Raw genomic sequence first — 19,193 nt, 5'->3', positions numbered from 1 at the left:
TAATACACTCTCACTGGCAGGGATGGGGAAGACTCCTAAAATGTCAAGTGGGAGGCTGTGGGCGTGATGGGCCTCGGTCAGTCTAGGGAAATGGGTGGAGCCAGCATCTGTCAGGAAATTGAGCTGCTTGAGTCTCAGACAGTTTGGACAAGATGAAGATGAAGACATTGTATTTTCTCCTGTTGTCAATCATCTCTGGTGGCTCTGCTGAAGGTAAGAAGGCTCTTCTTAAATGCACTAAGTTGTAAAAATGGAGAAGTACGTCATCAGGAGGAAGATGATCAACACATTTTCCAGGAATAATGACATAAGGAAGAATAAAGATAATGAAAGGTGAATAATAATTGATAACAACACTGGTAGATTTCTTTTTGGGGTGTTCTAGAAGAACGTTTTATTGTTGGACATCTTTTCCATCCTGATGAGGATGGTGTGTCTTCTTCCTCTTTTCTTCTTCAGACATGACTTCCAAACTGCTGATGAGCGTTAAATACAAAGTTTCACTTCTCCTTTTCTTCTCAAACTCAACTGTCATGTCAACAAAAATCTCTTCTTCTGACCGAAAGCAAACTTCCCCAATCATGTTTTTCATCCAAGAAAGCTTGGACTTTTCAGCAAATCCTTCATTTAGGATCTTCTTCTTCTTCTCATGCCAAAGTTTTTATTGCTACAAATCAACCTGGGGAAAAACGCTAAAGAAGCCATTCGTCCATTTTCTATGCCGCTTGTCCTCATTGGGGTGGGGGCATGCTGGAGCCTATCCCAGCTGTCTTGGGGGGGGAGCCGGGGTCCACCCTGGACTGGTGGCCAGCCAATTCCAGGGCACATATAGACAAACAACCATTCCCACCCACATTCATACCTATGGACAATTTGGAGTGGCCAATTAACCTAGCATGTTTTTGGAATGGGGGGGGCATACCCGAAGAAAAGCCACGCATGCATGGGGAGAACATGCAACTTCACACAGAGATGGCCCAGGGAGATTCCAACCCAGGTCTTCCCATCTCCTGACTGTGTGGCCTCCATGCTACACTGAAGAATCCTAACCCAAAATCATGTTGCTCTTTTGGGGAGACGCTCATGAAAATATTAGCATAATATCCTACGTTCATGATGTAAAACACTAGAGAAACGTCTTTCCTAGACCCGTTGACACAATTTCTTATACTAGTTCCGTCAACAACAGCAGCATGAAAACATTGATGACACTTCCGATGTCGGCTCTCCTTTGGATGGCTGTGTCTTCCAGCACAAGACGTGTGCTCCAGTCCTCAGGTCCAAAATGTTGACAGCAAACCAGCATCTTGTTGAGTCTTGGTAGCCAAATGGAGAGCTAGCTATCCACTCTTTCGTCTGGGATTGACACTGAGATAAGACCCCGCCTCTCCCCCAAAAACAGCTGGGATGGGCTCCAGCATCCCTTGTGAGGATAGAAAATGAATGAATCCAAAGCTATCGCTAGCTTGGTTAATATACACGTCACTTATGGAAAGGGAACACTGTGCACTGGACGAAATGATGACTACAGGGGCTGCGCCACGCCCCACCACCCTGTGCCACGAAATTAGAGACCGATGTTGCAACGTTGCTGACATACTATGCTGTATATTGTTTGTCATTGTGTTCTACATTGTTTGTTTGTTTGAAAGCAAACATTAAATGAGTAAAATACACATTGTCGTATATGTGCCAGCAGCCATGTTGGTCTGAGCATCTTGAAGGCAGAGCTCTCATCGCCTGGCATGGCCTGGCATGGCCTGGCATCGCCTGGCATCGTCTGGCATGGAGAGAGACAGGGGCCACTTGGTACAGGACACGGGTCCAGGAAGAGCTACTATAAAGGAGTTCATAGCTTGTTGTTTTGGTACAGGCAGAGAAGATTTGGTCCTTTTTAAAGATGGTATTTGTGAAGGACCTCTGATAGCAAGTGGCTCAACCAGGATGCAAACAGGGCTCAACGTTAGATGATCCCAGATAAAAGCCAATCCTGCAGGTAGCCACACTCACTGACAATCATCTGCTGGTCTTCCTTCCAGACTTCTGTCCGCCATTCATTCATCTGGACTCTAATTTGATACTGAATGGCTCCGAAGTGGTCTTGACCGCCGGTTCTGCCTTCAGCCTCAGTTGTAATGGCAACGCTTCCATCCGCTGGTCCACCACTGCATTTCGTCCACTGCCTGAGCATCGTGACGTGCTGGAGGTCAGGCGCTCCACACCCAGGCACACCGGGACATATCACTGTTCCTACATCAACCGGAGTCTGGACCACGCGCACACCCAGATCCACCTTTACGTCAAAGGTGAGCAAGGCCATGCCCCCTTCCTCACAATTTACAACTACCAATGACATCACTTCCCATGTCGATCGTCTCGCAGACCCGTCTAACCCGTCCAGCGTCTTTGTCACGCCTCGCATGACCCCCAGTGTCAAAGAGGGCGACGACTTCCTGTTCAGGTGTCTGCTGACGGACCCGTCGGTCACAAACCTCACCCTCCAATCAGACTACCAGGATGGGCAACAGGCCGAACATCTGCCCAGGGGCATGAACGTGACCTTTGATCCCCACAGAGGAGCCCTCATCCATAAGGTCCACAGGAACTTTAATGGACGCTACGTCTGCTCGGGCTGGAAACTTGGCACACAGTTCAGATCCAAAACACTTGACCTGCTGGTGGCACCAAGTAACGCCTTGTCTTTACCTGTCTTTCCATCCGTCTCTCTCCTGGTGTTCTCATCTGTCTGTCCATCTGACTCCTGACTGTCTCACCTGTCCCCCCTCCAGGACAACGTCATCCTCCCCACGTGTCTGTCAATCAGAGGATTTTTTTTCATCTGGAAGGAGAAACATTTGAGGTCACATGTGTGACCAGTAACCCCTCCCACTTGTACACTGTCACCTGGACACACCCCCATGTGCAGGTGAGAGGAGACGTTCAAATGAGAAGAAGGAAAACAGGAAGAAAGTGTTGGCGTTTTTGTACTGGTCCTGTTAGGCCCCATTCTAATTTGGCGGTGCCTTGGTTCATGTCAGGCATCTGTTCCTATAGGACTTAAACCAAAATGGACTCTAACCAAAGCAAGTTTTCCCATAGAAAATTTGTTCCAGACACCCAAACATGCTAATTAGGGCTGTCAATCCTTTAAAATAAATATCCATCCATCCATTTTCCGCCGCTTATCCGGGTCCGGGTCGCAGGGGCAGCAGTCTCAGTAGGGAAGCCCAGACTTCCCAGTCCCCGGCCACCTCCTCCAGCTCCACCGGGAGGACACCAAGGCGTTCCTAGGCCAGCTGTGGGACATAATGCCTCCGGCGTGTCCTAGGTCTGCCCCGGGGCCTTTTCCCGGCTGGTCATGCCCGGAACACCTCACCAGGGAGGCGTCCGGGAGGCATCCGGACTAGATGCCCGAGCCACCTCAACTGACTTCTCTTGATGTGAAGGAGAAGCGGCTCTACTCTGAGCCCCTCCCGGATGGCTGAGCTCCTCACCCGATCTCTTGGGGTGAGTCCAGCCCCCCTACGGAGGAAACTCATTTCAGCCACCTGTATCCGCCATCTCATTCTTTCGGTCCTGACCCAAAGCTCATGACCATAGGTGAGGGTGGGAACATAGATCCACCGCTAAATTGAGAGCTTTGCCTTCCGGCTCAACTCTCTTTTCATCATAGGTATGAATGTGGGTGGGAATGGTTGTTTGTCTATATGTGTCCTGGGATTGGCTGGCCACCAGTCCAGGGTGGACCCCGCCTCTCCCCAAGCCAGCTGGGATAGGCTCCAGCATGCCTGCGACCCTGGTGAGGATAAGCGGTAGAAAGTGAATGTATGAATGTAATTGGTCCCAGGTCCATGAGGGGCCATGATCAAATGGACGTGGTCACATGTTTCATTCCAGGCACCAAATATTACAGTGATGCGTCACTACAGCAACTGGCTGCAAATGAACAGCACGCTCAGCGTTGTGGGTGTGACTCGGAGGCACGATGGACGTTACGCATGTACGGCTCACAATGAGGCCGGAGACGCGACGGCAGCGGCAAGGCTGAGCGTCTTAGGTGGGAAGGGCGGGCTGGTCGAGTGTTGAAAGATAATGAAATGTTTGATGCGTGGCCGTTCTCTCTGTCAGATGCTCCCTTCCTGAAGGTCTTCCTGCAGCAGCGTGCCGACAGCCGGATGGCGCTACATGCTACTGCTAGCAGCCAGTCAATGAAAGATGAATGGGAACTGCTCGCTAATGTTAGCGCAGATGGAGTGTACCCTAATGTCGTCAGCCGCAGCAGCACGGTGGGCATGCTAGAGGGCGGAGACATGATGTTGACCGTCGCTGTGGAAGCATATCCACCAATCAGGAACCTGGACTGGGTGACACCGACAGAAGTGCAGAAGACGCAGAGCTTTGACACCTACAGGTTAGCGAGGCCGCACAGCATCCTCCATCACGGCGTCTTCATCCAAACTGTCACATTTGCAGGTCGCAAAGCAGCCTGCTGTTCCATCGTGAGGCCAAAGGTCGTTACACGCTGCGCTTGGCTAACTCTTTCTTCAATGCCTCCCTGAACTTTGACCTGAGAATTCTCCGTAAGCTCCGTCACGGTCATCCTTCCGTTTGCCTTCACATGGACTGATGCTTGATCTTTGCTGTCATTGTCCAACACCAAAAAGGCGCCCCGAGCAGTCACATCACGGTGCAGAATGACACCCTGACCTGCAGCAGCTCAGGCTTCCCCCCTCCCACCATCCTTTGGGTCACCTGCAGCGGCCTCGTCTGGACGTACGCACGCTCGCACGCTCCCACACTCCCACGCTCTGGCCTGTCGTATACACGTGACCTTGACTTCCTGTCCAGGTGCGGCAACATCTCCACCGATCAAGTTGATGATGTCACAACACTGGAAAGGGAGGAGTTGACAAAGCACCTCCCCCTCCCTCGGCCAGCGGCCCATGATGTCACCATCGAATGTGTCTCCTTTAACAGCGTGGGACGCTCATGTGACACCTTCTTGCTTCGTGAGCTCGTGTCAGGACCTTCCTTAGCAGTTGGGCTCCTTACCTAAACGTCTTCTCATTCTCTGCAGGAGGTCAGAGCGTCCTCACGCAGCCTTTTCTCACTGCGTCCGCTGTCGCCATGGCGGCGCTGTTGTTGCTTCTGCTGCTTGTCATCTGTAGGATGAAAACGGTTGGTATGCTAAGGACGTCCTTCACATTTCCCCCAAAACATTTTTGTCCATCTCGATCGTTGTTCAGAAACCAAAATACGAAATTCGCTGGAAGATCATCGAGAGCTGTGACGGGAACAACTACACCTTCATCGACCCCAACCGGCTGCCTTACAATCTCAAGTGGGAGTTTCCCCGGGACAAGCTCCGCCTCGGTAAACATCTTCTTTCAGCGGCACCTTGAACCTTTGACCTTTTCAGGTGACCTTTGACCCTTCCCACCAGGTGCTGTTTTGGGCTCAGGTGCGTTCGGAAAGGTGGTGGAAGCCACGGCGTACGGCCTCGGGACAGAAGATGTCACCCGGGTGGCCGTCAAGATGCTCAAACGTCAGTTCCCATTTTTGCTTGTCAGCGCTGCCATCTGCTTTTCTCGATTTATACTTAAATCGATTTTCATTCATTCATCAATTATACAGCAATGCTTGATCAATTTGTATATATTAGGTGTATTGGTTGGGGAATGATTAACGATAGATTGTTTATGAATGATAGATGAATGATATATCATTAATGATATTCACAATAATTGATCATTATTGATGAATCAGTCATCAATAATTCATTAATTATACATCAATAATTGATCAATACACAATGCCCAGGTTAGCCTGTGTTCAAAGCCAGAGCATAAAAGTAAGATTTCCATACGGATTTAAAATGCTCCAGTGATGGAATGTTACGAGGCAGGCCATTCCAGAGTCTCGGCCCTGCGACAGAGAAGGCCCATCACCCCCAGATTTAAGATTAGACCGAGGCGTAGTTAAGAGGAGCTGTGAGCTGGACCTCATGGTTCTGGTAGGAACAACAACAGTCAATAAGTCAGGTAAGTATGAGGGAGGCAGCCCATTCAGCCATTTAAAAAGCAAAAGGAGCATTTTGAACCGGATCCTGTAAGTAACAGTAACAGGTAACAGTAACAGGTAACAGTAACAGGGAACATGGAACATGGAACAGGTAACCAGTGCAAGGAGGCCAGGATTGGGGTCCGATGTTGATGAGGACCATGAACAGGAGACAGCTACTGGAGACGATGTATGGCTGATGTCTGGCAATAGTCCAAGCGGCATGAAATAAATCAATAACAACATCTGGTTAACGGTATGAAGACAATGGGCCAAGGGGCCAATGGAGTACACCGTCCACTCCATCCCATTTATCAATCAGCAATCAATCATTCATCAATCATTCATGTCCATGTCAACGTGTGCACGTTTGTATGCAGCGAGCGCCCACCTGGAGGAGCGGGAAGCTCTCATGTGTGAGCTGAAGATTCTCAGCCATCTCGGTTACCATGACAACATCGTCAACCTCCTGGGAGCGTGCACTCAAGGAGGTGGGGGGTCAAAGGTCAAAGGAAAACTAATCGGAAGAAGGATTTCTGTGAACTTTGTCGCTCTCACTAGGCCCCGTGCTGATGATCACTGAGTACTGTTGCCATGGCGACCTGCTCAACTTCCTGCGTCTGCACACCCCGGATTTCATGGCGGCCATCTTGAACCCCGACACAAAATACTCCAATGTGACGAGTCAGGACGTCAGACACAGGAGGTTTTTTTTTTCTTTTTCTCTTCTTCACATGTGCACGTGTGAGAATGTTGTGCGTGTGTGTGTGTGTGTGTGGCACACGCGCACATGTGAGCATGTTGTGTTTGTGTGTGTGTGTGTTGCAGTGATAGCGGAATCTCGTGTTGTTCGGAGTATCAAGAAATGCAATCAGTACTTTCCCACTCAGGTAACACACACTCATGCACAATCAGGTCTGATAAGCACAAGGATGCCATTAACGTGCGTGTGCGTGTGTCCTTCAGGTGGGCACGTGGAGCGTTTGTCTGTCAGTGACCTCATGAGGTTTTCCTACCAGGTGGCTCAGGGTTTGGACTTCCTGTCAACACAAAATGTAACATGAACGCACACACACACACACACACACACACACAAGTGTGGTAAGTCTGTGTGCGTGTTAGTGTATCCACAGAGACGTTGCAGCAAGGAATGTTTTGCTAACTGACCACCACGTTGCAAAAATCTGCGACTTTGGTTTGGCCCGAGACATCCGCAATGACGACAGCTACATTGTCCAGGGGAACGTCAGTGACACACAACACAAGAACACAAGAACACAAGAACACAAGAACACAAGAACACAAGAACACAAGAAGAAGGTGACCACCTGGTCATTTCCTCCCTTCCTGTGACAGGCACGCCTCCCGGTCAAGTGGATGTCTCCAGAGAGCATCTTCCAGTGTGTTTACACGGTCCAGAGTGATGTCTGGTCTTATGGAGTCCTGCTGTGGGAAATCTTCTCTCTAGGTAACCATGGCAACACCACAGAACGTCTCTAATCACTTGTTCACTAATCACCTGTGTGCTGACATGCTCAGGTAAGAGTCCTTACCCCAATGTTGCCGTGGATACCAACTTCTATAGAATGATCAAAGATGGATGCCACATGGATCAGCCCGACTTTGCTCCAGCACAAATGTGAGGCCCCGAAGCTTCCATCTTTGTTCATCTCAAAAAATGTATGGCGTTTGACAACGATCCTTGTCAGTAAAGTTCATGGAAGGTTAGGCGGTCAGTGACGGAGGATGACGTCTTTGTCAATAAAGTTCATTGAAAGTTGCCTTCAGGTACCAGTTGATGACTCAGTGTTGGAATTTGGAGCCAAGCGACAGGCCAACATTCAGGATGATTGGTCAGCTGATTGAAAGGCTCCTCCCCTGCGGCAACAAGTCGGGTGAAAGTGAGCAGGTGAAGCCCAATCACACGTTTGGTTTGGTTTGGTTTGGTTTGAATGTTTTCTTTGTGTTTCTTAAGCCAACGTACAAGAATATAGATGAGTGTGGAGAAGAGGAAGAGTACGAGGAAGTGGTCCGAAGTGGAGCGTCGCTGAAGGGGGAGGAGCAAAGTGAGCATGATCAAATGTTTCCTTAATGAAGCTTTAAGCGTCGTCCCCGAGTCACTCTTTGCTCCTCAGATGGCAGCCAGGAAGCCGAGGCGGCAAAGAGAATGAAAAACATCTACCAGCTCTCCTGATGGTCTCCACCAATCCTGTTCTTGTGGTCACATGACACGAAATCAATCACCTTTGATGTCTTCTCATCTGCCATCAACAAACCACCTGAGCAATCCTTGGACCCCTGTGAGCACCTTCAGACGTGCACGCTTGTAGCATCACACCTTTCCAAACCCTGAGAAGCTAAGCTGGTCTGGTGCTTCTCATGCAGCAAGGCAGTTGGGAACTGTTGGGGGGGGGGGTCATTTTAGAGCAGACCTGCTCACATGTACAACAAATTTGTAGTACCCAACATGCAGTTGACTCTTGAATCCGCACGTATGCTTCCCTGCTCTCCATTTTGTTGCATGTTCTTGCTTTCAAGTTCACGTTGAGTGTCTGTACAAAAGACACAATTATAAATATCATCACTTTCTCTAGTGTTTCAAATCGGTTGGGAGGGTGGGGGGGGATTCTGTCCCTTGGGCGTGCATGACAGAAAATAACGAGAAGCTAAGCTAGTCCACCTCCCATTCTGCGCTGTTTTGGATATCCACCTCACATCATGGAACTATTTCATCCAATTCATCTGAATCTTGGAGGAAACACCTAGTGATCATTTCTTTTCTGTCGTCACCAGTATTAATTTTGATGAATTATGAACTATGCATACTTTTATGTCCTTATTTTAGCTGTCCTGGCATCATTTCCTTCTGGGAATGTAACTGAAAGTGATGCCACATTTGCTGTATGTGTTGATTTTTCTCTAAATAAAAACATCTCAACAGAAGAAAACAACCGGCAGCTTCTCTCGGGCAAACTCGCTTAACGCTTCCTGTATTCATTCATCAAAATAAAAGCATGCCCTGGTACCAAATCCCAGCTAGCCATTTTTGCTTCCCAAAATGTTACAAAAACTTTGCATTTTTGTTGCAGAAGCATTTTTGGTTGGGTTGCTTGCCCCTTGGCTGCGGTGGTACGCTTTTGTGGGTTAGGGTTAAGACTGATGATTGGTACCGATGAGTGCTTGTCTTTATGGATTATTATGGATTATTGATTGGTACTGATGCTTGGTGTGTTGTACCTGCAGGGCAGGTGTGGGTTATTCCCAAGAATATTAATGTGACATTTTTATTGCCAAAGGACTTTCAATGTAGGGAGGGGCTTGTTAATGACTTGTTTAATCAGCCCAAATAAACAGCTAGTCACGGTGTGTGTGATAGTATTGATGAATGATTAGCAGTGACGTGGTCGTTATCGGTCTTTTCAACTCACTCAAAGGTTGAGGTGAAGTCACTCATTGATCAGTTTACTTTGTGGTCTTGCTGCTGACACATTGAGAACTTTTGAAGGCAAACAAACAAACGATACGTTCAGGATGAAAGGACGTGCTCGTTTGTCATCTTTGGAGTTCCTGCTGATGGTCACCTGCTTGCTGCTGCTGCTTTGTTGCGTTGGATTGTTGGTGCTTCTGTGGATGGATGATCGGCCGCCAGGTGATGCTCCGCTTCTCATTCTTTTTGTAGATCCGTGCTTTCCAACGCTTTGTCTTGTGACAGCTACTTTTCCTCGGTGAAAATGTCTGAGAGCTACTCTAGTTGTGGCAGTTAGTTTCCCAGCTCACTTTCAGTTCAGTTCAGTGTACTGATATCCCAACAACCGCTATCTCATAGCTCTTACGCATGAAGCTCTCACTCATGAATGACAACAGAGAAGCAACTGAAACCCACACGAGCAAGCACTCTGCGACAAAGGCAAGGAAGAAGTGTATTTTGCATGGTCATGGGTTAGGTTTGCCATGAGTGCTGATAAATAGATAAGTCTCGTGCGACAGTATTTCAACCCAAACAAAGCCAATGTGCTTGTTTGACCAGAGAATGATGAAAGACAACTCCCATTTTGTCTTCTTCTCTGGTGTTGTCACATTATCAACTGGAAACCTGAAAGGGAAGTGCGCTTGCGGTTGGCTGAGCCCTCTTCTAGATGTTTTCTACTCGACAGTGGAAAAGACACTTTCTGTACATATTTTACTGATGCTGTAGTTGTTCACTCAGCTGGCTCCTGCCCAACAGAGAATGATGATAAATAAAGACGTTTGACTTTGCTGCGTCCAAGATGGCGTGGACCCGGGCGTGCTGAGCGGGAAGATGACCATCACCAGCGGCGCCACGTTCTGCGAGGAGCTGAAGAATTCCAGCAGTGTGCAGTTTAAGTCTCTGGCGTTTGACGTCCAACATCTGGTGAGGTCACAGCTTTTATTTGTCATTCAGGGCTGCTCACCTGACTTGTGATTGGTCGACAGGTGACGGTGGCGTTAACACGCAGTCGTCTCAACAAGGACTTCACGTCTTGTCAGGTTCTGCTCTTCGCGTGAGGACAGCCCAGATTGAAGGATGGGATGATCCATTCATTAATTATTGACGATTGGTTATTGATCCTCAGCCAGGGCAGCGTTATTGTGACCTTTGACCTTTGGTTCCGTCAGCCGGTGGACAGGAATGAAGTGGAGCAACAGATGAGGGCAGGCCTTGAAGAAAGCAGGGGACTGGTGGTGGACAAAGATAGTATCCACATTACAGGTGAGGTCATAGGTCAGCAGATTTGGATCATTTCAATTCTATTTGCCTATTGCCTATTGCCTATTGCCTATTGCCTATTGCCTATTGCCTATTGCCTACTGCCTATTGCCTACTGCCTACTGCCTACTGCCTACTGCCTACTGCCTACTGCCTACTGCCTACTGCCTACTGCCTACTGCCTACTGCCTACTGCCTACTGCCTACTGCCTACTGCCTACTGCCTACTGCCTACTGCCTACTGCCTACTGCCTACTGCCTACTGCCTACTGCCTACTGCCTACTGCCTACTGCCTACTGCCTACTGCCTACTGCCTACTGCCTACTGCCTGCCGATCCATTTGGGAGAACGAGCATCAACATGACCTTATAAACCAGCACATTCCAGCAGGGAATGGAGGGTTCCAAGAAATCAATGATTTCTTATGAAAATACAGGATTCATCACAGCCTATTGGTTCCAGACCCGACCGCATTAAAGTAAAGCTTGAATCACCACCAATTCAGTCATTCAAACATTTGGAAGAACAGATATCTTTGGTGTTGGACCGTAATCCCACATCTCACACAGTAGAATAATATCCCATCTTTACTGTACTTTACTCTGGACCACCAGCCTCTTTTTACCCCGCAACGAGAGGAAGCCATTTGTGCAATGGTGATAGCAAACAATGAAAGCAACCATCACTGTCCCGGGGTGATGTCCCTTTTCGCCACCCCCATCCGGTCATGCAGTAGTTGGCAGCACATGACAGAATGCTAGTCGAATAGCTCCCTCCTGCTCCCCATTCCTTCATCCCTGGAGGATGTATTCTCTGCCTGGTGGTATAGGTATACTGGAGGTATACTGTATGTCCAGCGTAATGCTAGCAGCCACAGATGCAGCATGTGATAACATCGCAGTACCTAAAGAATCCACTAGGTTTTCAAGTCAAGTTCAAGGTTTTCAGTTCAAGTCTGATTACATAGTCCAATTACACATATATATGTGTGTGTGTGTGTGTGTTAATACATGCAAATATACATAACTGTGCTATAATCGTTATTATTGGTATTATTAGTGGTACTACTATTGGTAGTATTTCCTCCCTTTGGTGAAATATCCATTGCAAGTAGCTTTGTTGTCATGATGTCTTTTGCGGCCACAGGAATTGATAAAAGAATCGTTTGCAAAACTGGCGATTCCAAGGAATCAAAAGACTGGGAACTGGTTTTGTGGGGAGTTTGGATTCCCATCCCCCCCAGCAATGTTAGGTTCAAGGTGAAGAAGCTAACGGATGCCTTTCACAGAGAAACACGTGGTGACCACAGCCGCTCCGTCAACACCTGTGACAGGTGAGGAAGATTATTTTGTCTTTTCTTTCTTTCTTTTTTTCCCCGTAAACTATTTTGATGTCTGCCTCGTTTGCGTCCAGTATTGTGTCCGCCTCATCAGACTTCCTGTGCTGACCGATCCATGTGCATCGACGCCGATAGTTTCTGTGATGGCGTCCATGACTGTGCTGACGACTCAGATGAGGATGCCACCCATTGTGGTCAGTTTTTTCAGTCAGCTTGTACCGTATCATCCTTAGGTCTCCATAGCAACGAAGTGTGATGGACAATTGGTGTGTTTGGTATCGCCCTTCTGTCTCCACAGCAACCCAGTGTGATGGACAGTTTGTGTTGCTTGGGCCAACGGGATTGTTGGCTTCTGAGACGCACGACACTGGCGGCTTCTGCCGTTGGATCATCAGGTTCCATAAAAGACACTTACTGGAGCTACCAACATCTACACATTATAGAACCTGAATGACCTGAGTTTGTTTTGTCATCTTCAGGGTCCAAAGCGGATTTTCAGTGAAGATGAACTTGCAGTTTGTGAGCAAAGGAAATGTTGCCATTCTGAGATTTTATGAAGGAGTTGGCGCTGAAAAGTGGCTTGCAGGTCAGGACCAGGTCCATCAACTCCTGGATTCAGATGCTCTTACCCACTGACCTTTACCTTTGCAGCCGAGTTCTCAGGCTCCACCCCTGCTGGGACCGTGTGGCTGCTGACAGACCAATCCACCGTGGAGTTTTCCTGGCATGATTTTACGTCGGGATTCAGCGCCACCTTCCATGCCGTGAACGTGTCACAGCTCCCCGGTGAGACACCTGCCGTCAAAGTTAGAGAAGTGTTCAGAAGTCATTGTTGATGCCTTTGGCGTCTTTTAGTCGAGGAGAAGCTAACATGCACCTTTGAGCGAGGCGTATGCTTGTGGAGGCAACATCATGACGACGACGGCGACTGGCTTCGAACCAGAGGCTCCACCTTCCCTCCACTCAGTGGCCCGAGTGTCGACCACACCCTGGGAAACTTATCGGGTGGGATTGAATGTTAGCATTGTGTTAGCATCACTGCTAGCATATCATGTTCCTCAGGTTTCTACTTGGTTACGCCTCTGAGCCCCGGCCAATGGCTGAAGAGCTTCAGGATTCACAGCCTGCCTTTGACTCCACCCCTTCAGCCCGTGTGTCTACAATTCTGGTGAGAGCGCAGAGATAGAACACTGAAAATGACAGGAGTAAACAAAGAGGAAGTCAGATGATGTGTGCGTGTGAAGGTATCACATGTTTGGAGAAGACGTTCATCGTCTTCAAGTCCTGTTGCTCCAAATGTCTCGTTCGCATCCTCACGGTGTCGTCACCGTGGTCTTTAACAAGGACGGCAACTATGGTGACAACTGGAATTACGGCCAGGTGCTCCTCAACCTGACAACAGACACTCAGGTCGGTGACATCGCACAGGAAGTCCACTGTCAGATTCGGACATGTGTCATGTGACTGTGGAGTATCTAGGAAGACAAAAGAAATTGAGAAGCACTGGTAAAGGGAACACAAATGTTGCAGATATGAGCCATCTCCTGGTGTAACAAATGAACTACACAAGGCATCATATTAACAGCAAATTCAGCATTGTTGCTACTTTGGCCACTTTAAGGGCTATTTCGCTTTTCATCATAGGGGAAAAAACAATACCGATATTGAATTTTGATGGCAATAAAAAATGGGGGGGGTGATAAAAATGGGGGGGGGGGACGACTCAGTCACGCAGGGGGCCACAAGTGAAAGCCCATGACAGGTTGTGGGCCCAACAGCAAGTTTTGTGTTTTCTGTTTGCTGATGTGATCACTAACCCTAGTGTAGCCAGGTGAAATGTTTTACAAATGTTGAAACTGGATTTAAAACTGAATTGAAGCCAAACTGATTTCAAGCTAATCCATGCAGGTTGTCTTTCAAGCTCTGAAGAAAGGAGGCATGAGGAATGATATCGCTTTGGATGACATCACACTGACTTCTGAGCCATGTGGTCCTGCCCCCCCCGAACCAACCATCGTGCCAACTCCAACCACCACACCCCCCATGCCAGGTAACAATCAAACCTCACTTGAAAATCGCACTAAGCCAGGTGATCAACAAGCCACACCCACTAAGACAATCAAACCACACCCACAAAGCCAGGTGAAAATCAAGCCACACCCATTAAGACAGGCGACCATAAAGCCACACCCACTAATCCAAGTGTCCATCAAGCCACACCCATTAACCCAGGTCACCATCAAGCCACCCCCACTAAGCTCTCTTCTGATTGGTCAGCTGACTGTGGCGGTCCTTTTGACCTCTGGGAGCCAAACTCGACCTTCAGCTCTCCAAATTACCCAGAAAACTATGGACAGGAAGCGCGCTGTGAGACCCCGCTTTGTTTCATTAACACATGAGTGCGACTGTGCCTGATTTGAAAAATAAAGAAATGCGCTGGCAGGTGTGTGGACGCTGCACACCGTCCCAGGTGAAAACATCCAACTTCACTTCCTGGATATGCATGTCGAAGCTCACTATGACATGGTGGAGGTGAGGGACGGGGCAGGGCCAAATTCCACCTTACTGGGTGAGCTGTGATGTTTAAAGAGAATTCTTCTCAGTCTACTTTCCACTCATTAACGTCTTTCTTGTAGCCGTTCTCACTGGCAGCGAAGCCCCCGTCTGTGACTTCTTTTCCACAACCAATCAGATGACAGTCGGTTTTTTTACGGACAAGTCGGGTCACGGTCGTGGATTTAAAGCCAACTTCACCTCTGGGCTCAACTTGGGCTCCCCAGGTGAGATCATGATCTTGCTTCACAGACCATTAGTCAACCGTTAGCCTAGCACATGTAAGCTTCAGCTAACAGTGACGTAATATGTCAGCAAGCGCTGAAATTGATGTTAAGACAAACAATTCAACTGAAGAGACAGGAACAGGAAGTTGACAGTCTGGCAAGTCCAGGTCTCAGCTCTTTGTGTGGCTGTGTGTGAATCAGATCCTTGTGCTGAAGACCAGTTCCAGTGTGGGACAGGTGACTGTATCCATGGTAACAGTCAGTGTGATGGCGTGATAGACTGTCGCGATGCTTCAGATGAAGCTGAGTGCGGTGAGGCTGATGTCCCGTCTTTGACAGCAACCATGTTTGGCTGCATTGTAGATGAACACAACACCGTACGTTTGTTTAGTTGTTTTACAGGCCGTCGCTTCACGTGGTCTCCAGTTTCTGATTGGCTCTTCTCTGTTCACCGTGTGTGCGGACACCTGGAGTCCTCATCTGTCTGACTTCACCTGTCAGTACCTGGGACACAGGTAAGACGCTACCTGTCATGGATCCATCTGGACCACATTTAAGACCTGTTGCCAAATCTAAAAAACTGTGTGTATATTTTGGCGTACATAATAATAATACATTTTATTTGCATAGCGCTTTTCAAAATACTCAAAGACACTTTACAGAAGAATGGAGTTGAATAAAGCAAGTAAACAGAAGACACACCAAAATACAACATTCATTGGTTAATACACAGTTAAAATATGAGTAAAAGCGGGTAAAACTCCACGTAATAAAACTCCACGTAGACATATTCCCATGTGCTTTTCCTTCAATCATCATCAAAATGTGCGCATGCGAACGCTTCCACAATTCACCACAGATGGCTTCCAACACACACACACATACACACACACACAATGACCTTTTTTGAATATAACTCATTAACATTAGCCTGCTAACACCTTGCAACTGGGAAGGTTGAGTTTTGAATAGATGTTGGAATGGTCTGAATGGGTTGAGAAATGTGGGAGGAGTTAAAACTCTTAAAATCAAAAGCATTTGGCGTTCCAAAAGAAAAAGCGTGGGAATTTTTTTTTCTGTGGCTAACGGCTGTGAGCATGAATGTCACGACTTTGTTGAATGAATTGATGTAGGAATGAGGTAAACTGGTTGAGAAATGTGGCAGTCGTGGTGGGTAATTGGTTTTAGGGAAAAGGGAAAATGGGTCGCACGGTGACTGACTGGTTGGCCGGAATTGGTATCTCTGTTGAGCCTCTGAGTGGAGTTTGCAAGTTCTGCTCATGTTTGTAGGTTTTCCCTGGGTAGTCAGGCTTTCCTCCCACATTCCAAAACATGCATGTTGGCTTCATTGGAGATGCCAAATTGTCCATAGGTATGAATGTGAGTGTGAATGGTTGTTTGTCTATATGTGCCCTGCCATTGGATGGCCACCAGTTCAGGGTGTCTGGACCTGACCAGTCAGTCCTGAGACACATGTAGACCACTTGTAAGACCTATGCCAATGTACAGGTCTGGGTGGAGCACCCTGCAGCCGGCCATGACAGGAGATTCGCCTTTCGTGAGTGTCAAGGTCACTGGGGATGGCGGTCTGGAATCCAGCGTGAGGTAGCAGAAATCAAACACTTGGACTACAATGAAAGCCAGAGTAGATAAGTGGAAGATTGTCCTCAGAGACACACACGAACAATTGAAACAACGGCTACCACAGAAGGTATTTTTTGTGTGTTGTAGTGAAAGTTGTGCTGGCGACCACGTGATTTCTCTCCACTGTGACAACCAGCGTGAGTACAAGATGCTCATGTGTCAGTGTTGGAATCTCAGTGTCATGTTGTCATGTTTTAGCATGCGGCGCTCGTTTCATTGCCAATGACAGCGTGGACCAATCAGCGGCCAGGGAAGGTAAGAGCAGGAAACCTTTTTCTACTTTTTAGGTCAACTAGCTCACCAGCCTGTTTTTATCTGAAAGGTGAGGTCAAAGTGGTGGGCGGGGCTGACAGTGAGAAGGGAGCATGGCCATGGATGGTGTCACTGCATTGGAAGGGTCGACATGTGTGCGGCGCTGCTTTGCTGGGCAATAATTGGCTGCTGACTGCCGCCCACTGTGTGTATGGGTGAGACCCCGATTCAAGATGTTTGGATGTCACGTTGGGATTGGTGGATAACACCTCGTTGACAGGAAGGACCATCCCCTCCACTTGTGGTCCGCAAAGTTTGGACTTCATACTCAGAGTGACACGAACGACGTTGAAACGCGCCAACTTGATCGCATCATCATCAACGACCGTTACAACCGACAGAGCAAAGATAGCGACATCGCCATGATGCACCTAAAGATGCCAGTCAACATGACTGGTCAGCCTAAAAGCCTTTGTCTATATTTGGGCTGTCCATCCATTACAATACTTCATCACCATTCATCGCGTTTAGTCCATAGTTAACTCATAATTAATTGCACTTAACCGCACATAGATAAAAGGTTTTACCTATTTTAAGTATGGATGTCAATATCTTTGTGGTAAACAAGTTGATGGGCAACCACACTAACCACATCAAAGTTTATGGAAAGGCATATACATTTTGGAAATATGGGCCAGTTTTGGATGTTTAATGCAAGTGGCGACTTGTCCCCCTTTGTTGGACTGTCCTTGGATGCACCATGTAACTTTGTCACAGTCTGCCTACTACAGTACACTACACTACACTACACTACTACTATACAGTATTTTGTTTGGTACAACACAGTAACATTGAATGTCCAGGCTGATACTGGTGGATAGCGCCATCAGGACTATTACAGCACATGGTCGACTGAATGTTACAGGACCCCTGTTCTGGGTTCAAGAGGACCCCCATTCTAGACTTATAATTCAGTTTAAACCTTATTATGAGTGAGTGCTGTCACATGTCCTGATACCTTATTACCTGCCTAAAATTTATACCCAATGAGAAATTAATTTCCTTGATCCGAACATCTCTACATCCGTGTAAAAAGAAGACCTTGCCTATACTAACACCCTTAGTACACATACAGACCTAAAGGTAATAAATATAATACCAGTGTGTGGTATACACAGTACATATAGATCAGGCCTGTAATCGTGCCCGGCGTTTATATATTTAAGCCTGTAGCCAGACCTTGACAGTATACAGGGCCGGACTTCTATTTGAAGAAACTCTTCTTTCTACATTTTTGATGTCCTTATGCACAGTCTGTTATTCACCATGTCTGTGTGTCTGTGTGTGTTCAGAGTTCATACAACCAGTGTGTTTACCTAAAAAAGGGCAAGAGTTCCCAGCAGGAAGGAAATGTTTCATTGCTGGTTGGGGACGAGATGCTGACGGTGAGCTATCTTATCTTATCTTATCTTATCTTATCTTATCTTATCTTATCTTATCTTATCTTATCTAATCTAATCTAATCTAATCTAATCTAATCTAATCTAATCTAATCTATCTATCTATCTATCTATCTATCTATCGTGTGCCTGTATTTATTGAGGTGGGAAAAGTATTTGTATAACACCCCACCCCCCATCTGCCCAACCGTCTGTCCGTCCGTCCATCTACCGATCTGTCAGTCTGTTGTCAGGCAATCAATGGTGTTTGTCCCTGTGCTGTTGTTGTACAGGTTCTCTCCCTAATGTTCTCCAGGAGGCCATGGTCCCACTGGTAGACCAGGCTCAGTGTCAGCAGTGCTTGCCGGAGTACCGTATTACCTCCAACATGCTGTGTGCAGGATACCGAGACGGCGGAGTGGACTCTTGTCAGGTGAACACCGGGACTGACTTGAGACACATGTGGACGTCTGAGTGGGACTCAGTCAGAAAAAAAGTATTAGTATTAGTCACATGGCTATTGCTAACGCTTCAACTTTTTGGATCAGGGAGACTCTGGAGGTCCACTCATGTGTTGGGAGGATGGATACTGGACTCTAATTGGTCGGTATCTTTCAACTATTCCCTTCAGAGAAACGCCACACGTGGGAATAAATGTCCATGCTGTCGTTTTCTGCCAGGTGTCACGTCATTTGGCATCGGTTGTGGTCAACCTGACCGGCCTGGCGTTTACGCTCGTGTCTCGTCCTTTGTGCATTGGATAGCTCAGACCCGGCGCTCCTCCTTGCTGTGGAGGCCATGACCACTGATGACATCGTCAAACTGCAGCTGCTCTGATTGTCTGCATCACAGAATGAAAGCTTTTAGTTTTATCATGTTGCTGTTTTTTTTCTTTGACTGATGTCTGCATTGCCATAGCAACACACACACACACACACAGGGGAGTATG

The 19,193-nt window shown here is 47.6% G+C and overlaps 2 protein-coding genes across 5 annotated transcripts; both read left to right on the top strand.

The window, feature by feature from the left end:
- Positions 1 to 115: 115 nt before the first annotated feature.
- csf1rb (colony stimulating factor 1 receptor, b) lies at positions 116 to 9,048 on the top strand. Of its 4 annotated transcripts, none has more exons than XR_013625155.1 (22): positions 116 to 213; positions 2,040 to 2,306; positions 2,383 to 2,688; positions 2,790 to 2,926; positions 3,898 to 4,057; positions 4,129 to 4,411; positions 4,474 to 4,580; positions 4,665 to 4,773; positions 4,849 to 5,009; positions 5,078 to 5,178; positions 5,247 to 5,373; positions 5,444 to 5,545; positions 6,441 to 6,551; positions 6,622 to 6,766; positions 6,889 to 6,950; positions 7,027 to 7,115; positions 7,183 to 7,305; positions 7,417 to 7,528; positions 7,600 to 7,699; positions 7,849 to 7,961; positions 8,036 to 8,126; positions 8,196 to 9,048. XR_013625155.1 is itself a non-coding variant. In XM_078787591.1 (22 exons), exons 1-22 carry the CDS (start codon positions 153 to 155, stop codon positions 8,252 to 8,254), a joined length of 2,934 nt encoding a protein of 977 aa, XP_078643717.1. In that variant the 5' UTR covers positions 116 to 152; the 3' UTR covers positions 8,255 to 9,048. The 4 variants fall into 4 exon arrangements, 3 of the variants coding, with proteins under 3 accessions (XP_078643717.1, XP_078643718.1, XP_078643719.1); XM_078787591.1 differs by having other exon boundaries at positions 7,849 to 7,969; XM_078787592.1 differs by lacking the exon at positions 8,196 to 9,048 and having other exon boundaries at positions 8,036 to 8,188.
- Positions 9,049 to 11,995: 2,947 nt separating this feature from the next.
- On the top strand, positions 11,996 to 19,121 carry tmprss15 (transmembrane serine protease 15). Its single transcript, XM_058087551.2, has 23 exons — positions 11,996 to 12,123; positions 12,204 to 12,323; positions 12,428 to 12,524; positions 12,609 to 12,715; positions 12,781 to 12,915; positions 12,985 to 13,134; positions 13,192 to 13,297; positions 13,374 to 13,539; positions 14,038 to 14,179; positions 14,407 to 14,496; positions 14,573 to 14,698; positions 14,766 to 14,909; positions 15,111 to 15,221; positions 15,301 to 15,424; positions 16,419 to 16,514; positions 16,641 to 16,690; positions 16,752 to 16,808; positions 16,876 to 17,020; positions 17,086 to 17,261; positions 18,158 to 18,250; positions 18,538 to 18,677; positions 18,793 to 18,847; positions 18,925 to 19,121. Exons 1-23 carry the CDS (start codon positions 12,066 to 12,068, stop codon positions 19,044 to 19,046), a joined length of 2,610 nt encoding a protein of 869 aa, XP_057943534.2. The 5' UTR covers positions 11,996 to 12,065; the 3' UTR covers positions 19,047 to 19,121.
- The last annotated feature ends 72 nt before the right edge of the window (positions 19,122 to 19,193 follow it).

The sequence above is a fragment of the Doryrhamphus excisus genome, linkage group LG21 (genome assembly GCF_037039965.1).
Source record: "Doryrhamphus excisus strain RoL-2023G ecotype Guam linkage group LG21, RoL_Dexc_Guam_v1.1, whole genome shotgun sequence".
NCBI lineage: Eukaryota > Metazoa > Chordata > Actinopteri > Syngnathiformes > Syngnathidae > Doryrhamphus > Doryrhamphus excisus.
The sequence above is the reverse complement of the archived record's forward strand: the minus strand, read 5'-3'. Positions and strand labels throughout refer to the sequence as shown.

Excerpts from the sequence above, each read along its gene's own strand:
- csf1rb (XM_078787591.1), top strand. The coding sequence starts at position 153 with ATGAAGATGAAGACATTGTATTTTCTCCTGTTGTCAATCATCTCTGGT. Across the intron at positions 2,307-2,382 it reads GATCCACCTTTACGTCAAAG|ACCCGTCTAACCCGTCCAGC; the intron begins GTGAGCAAGGCC and ends ATCGTCTCGCAG. Across the intron at positions 4,058-4,128 it reads GGCAAGGCTGAGCGTCTTAG|ATGCTCCCTTCCTGAAGGTC; the intron begins GTGGGAAGGGCG and ends TCTCTCTGTCAG.
- tmprss15 (XM_058087551.2), top strand. The coding sequence starts at position 12,066 with ATGCCTTTCACAGAGAAACACGTGGTGACCACAGCCGCTCCGTCAACA. Across the intron at positions 12,525-12,608 it reads TTCTGCCGTTGGATCATCAG|GGTCCAAAGCGGATTTTCAG; the intron begins GTTCCATAAAAG and ends TGTCATCTTCAG. Across the intron at positions 16,691-16,751 it reads TCTCCACTGTGACAACCAGC|CATGCGGCGCTCGTTTCATT; the intron begins GTGAGTACAAGA and ends GTCATGTTTTAG.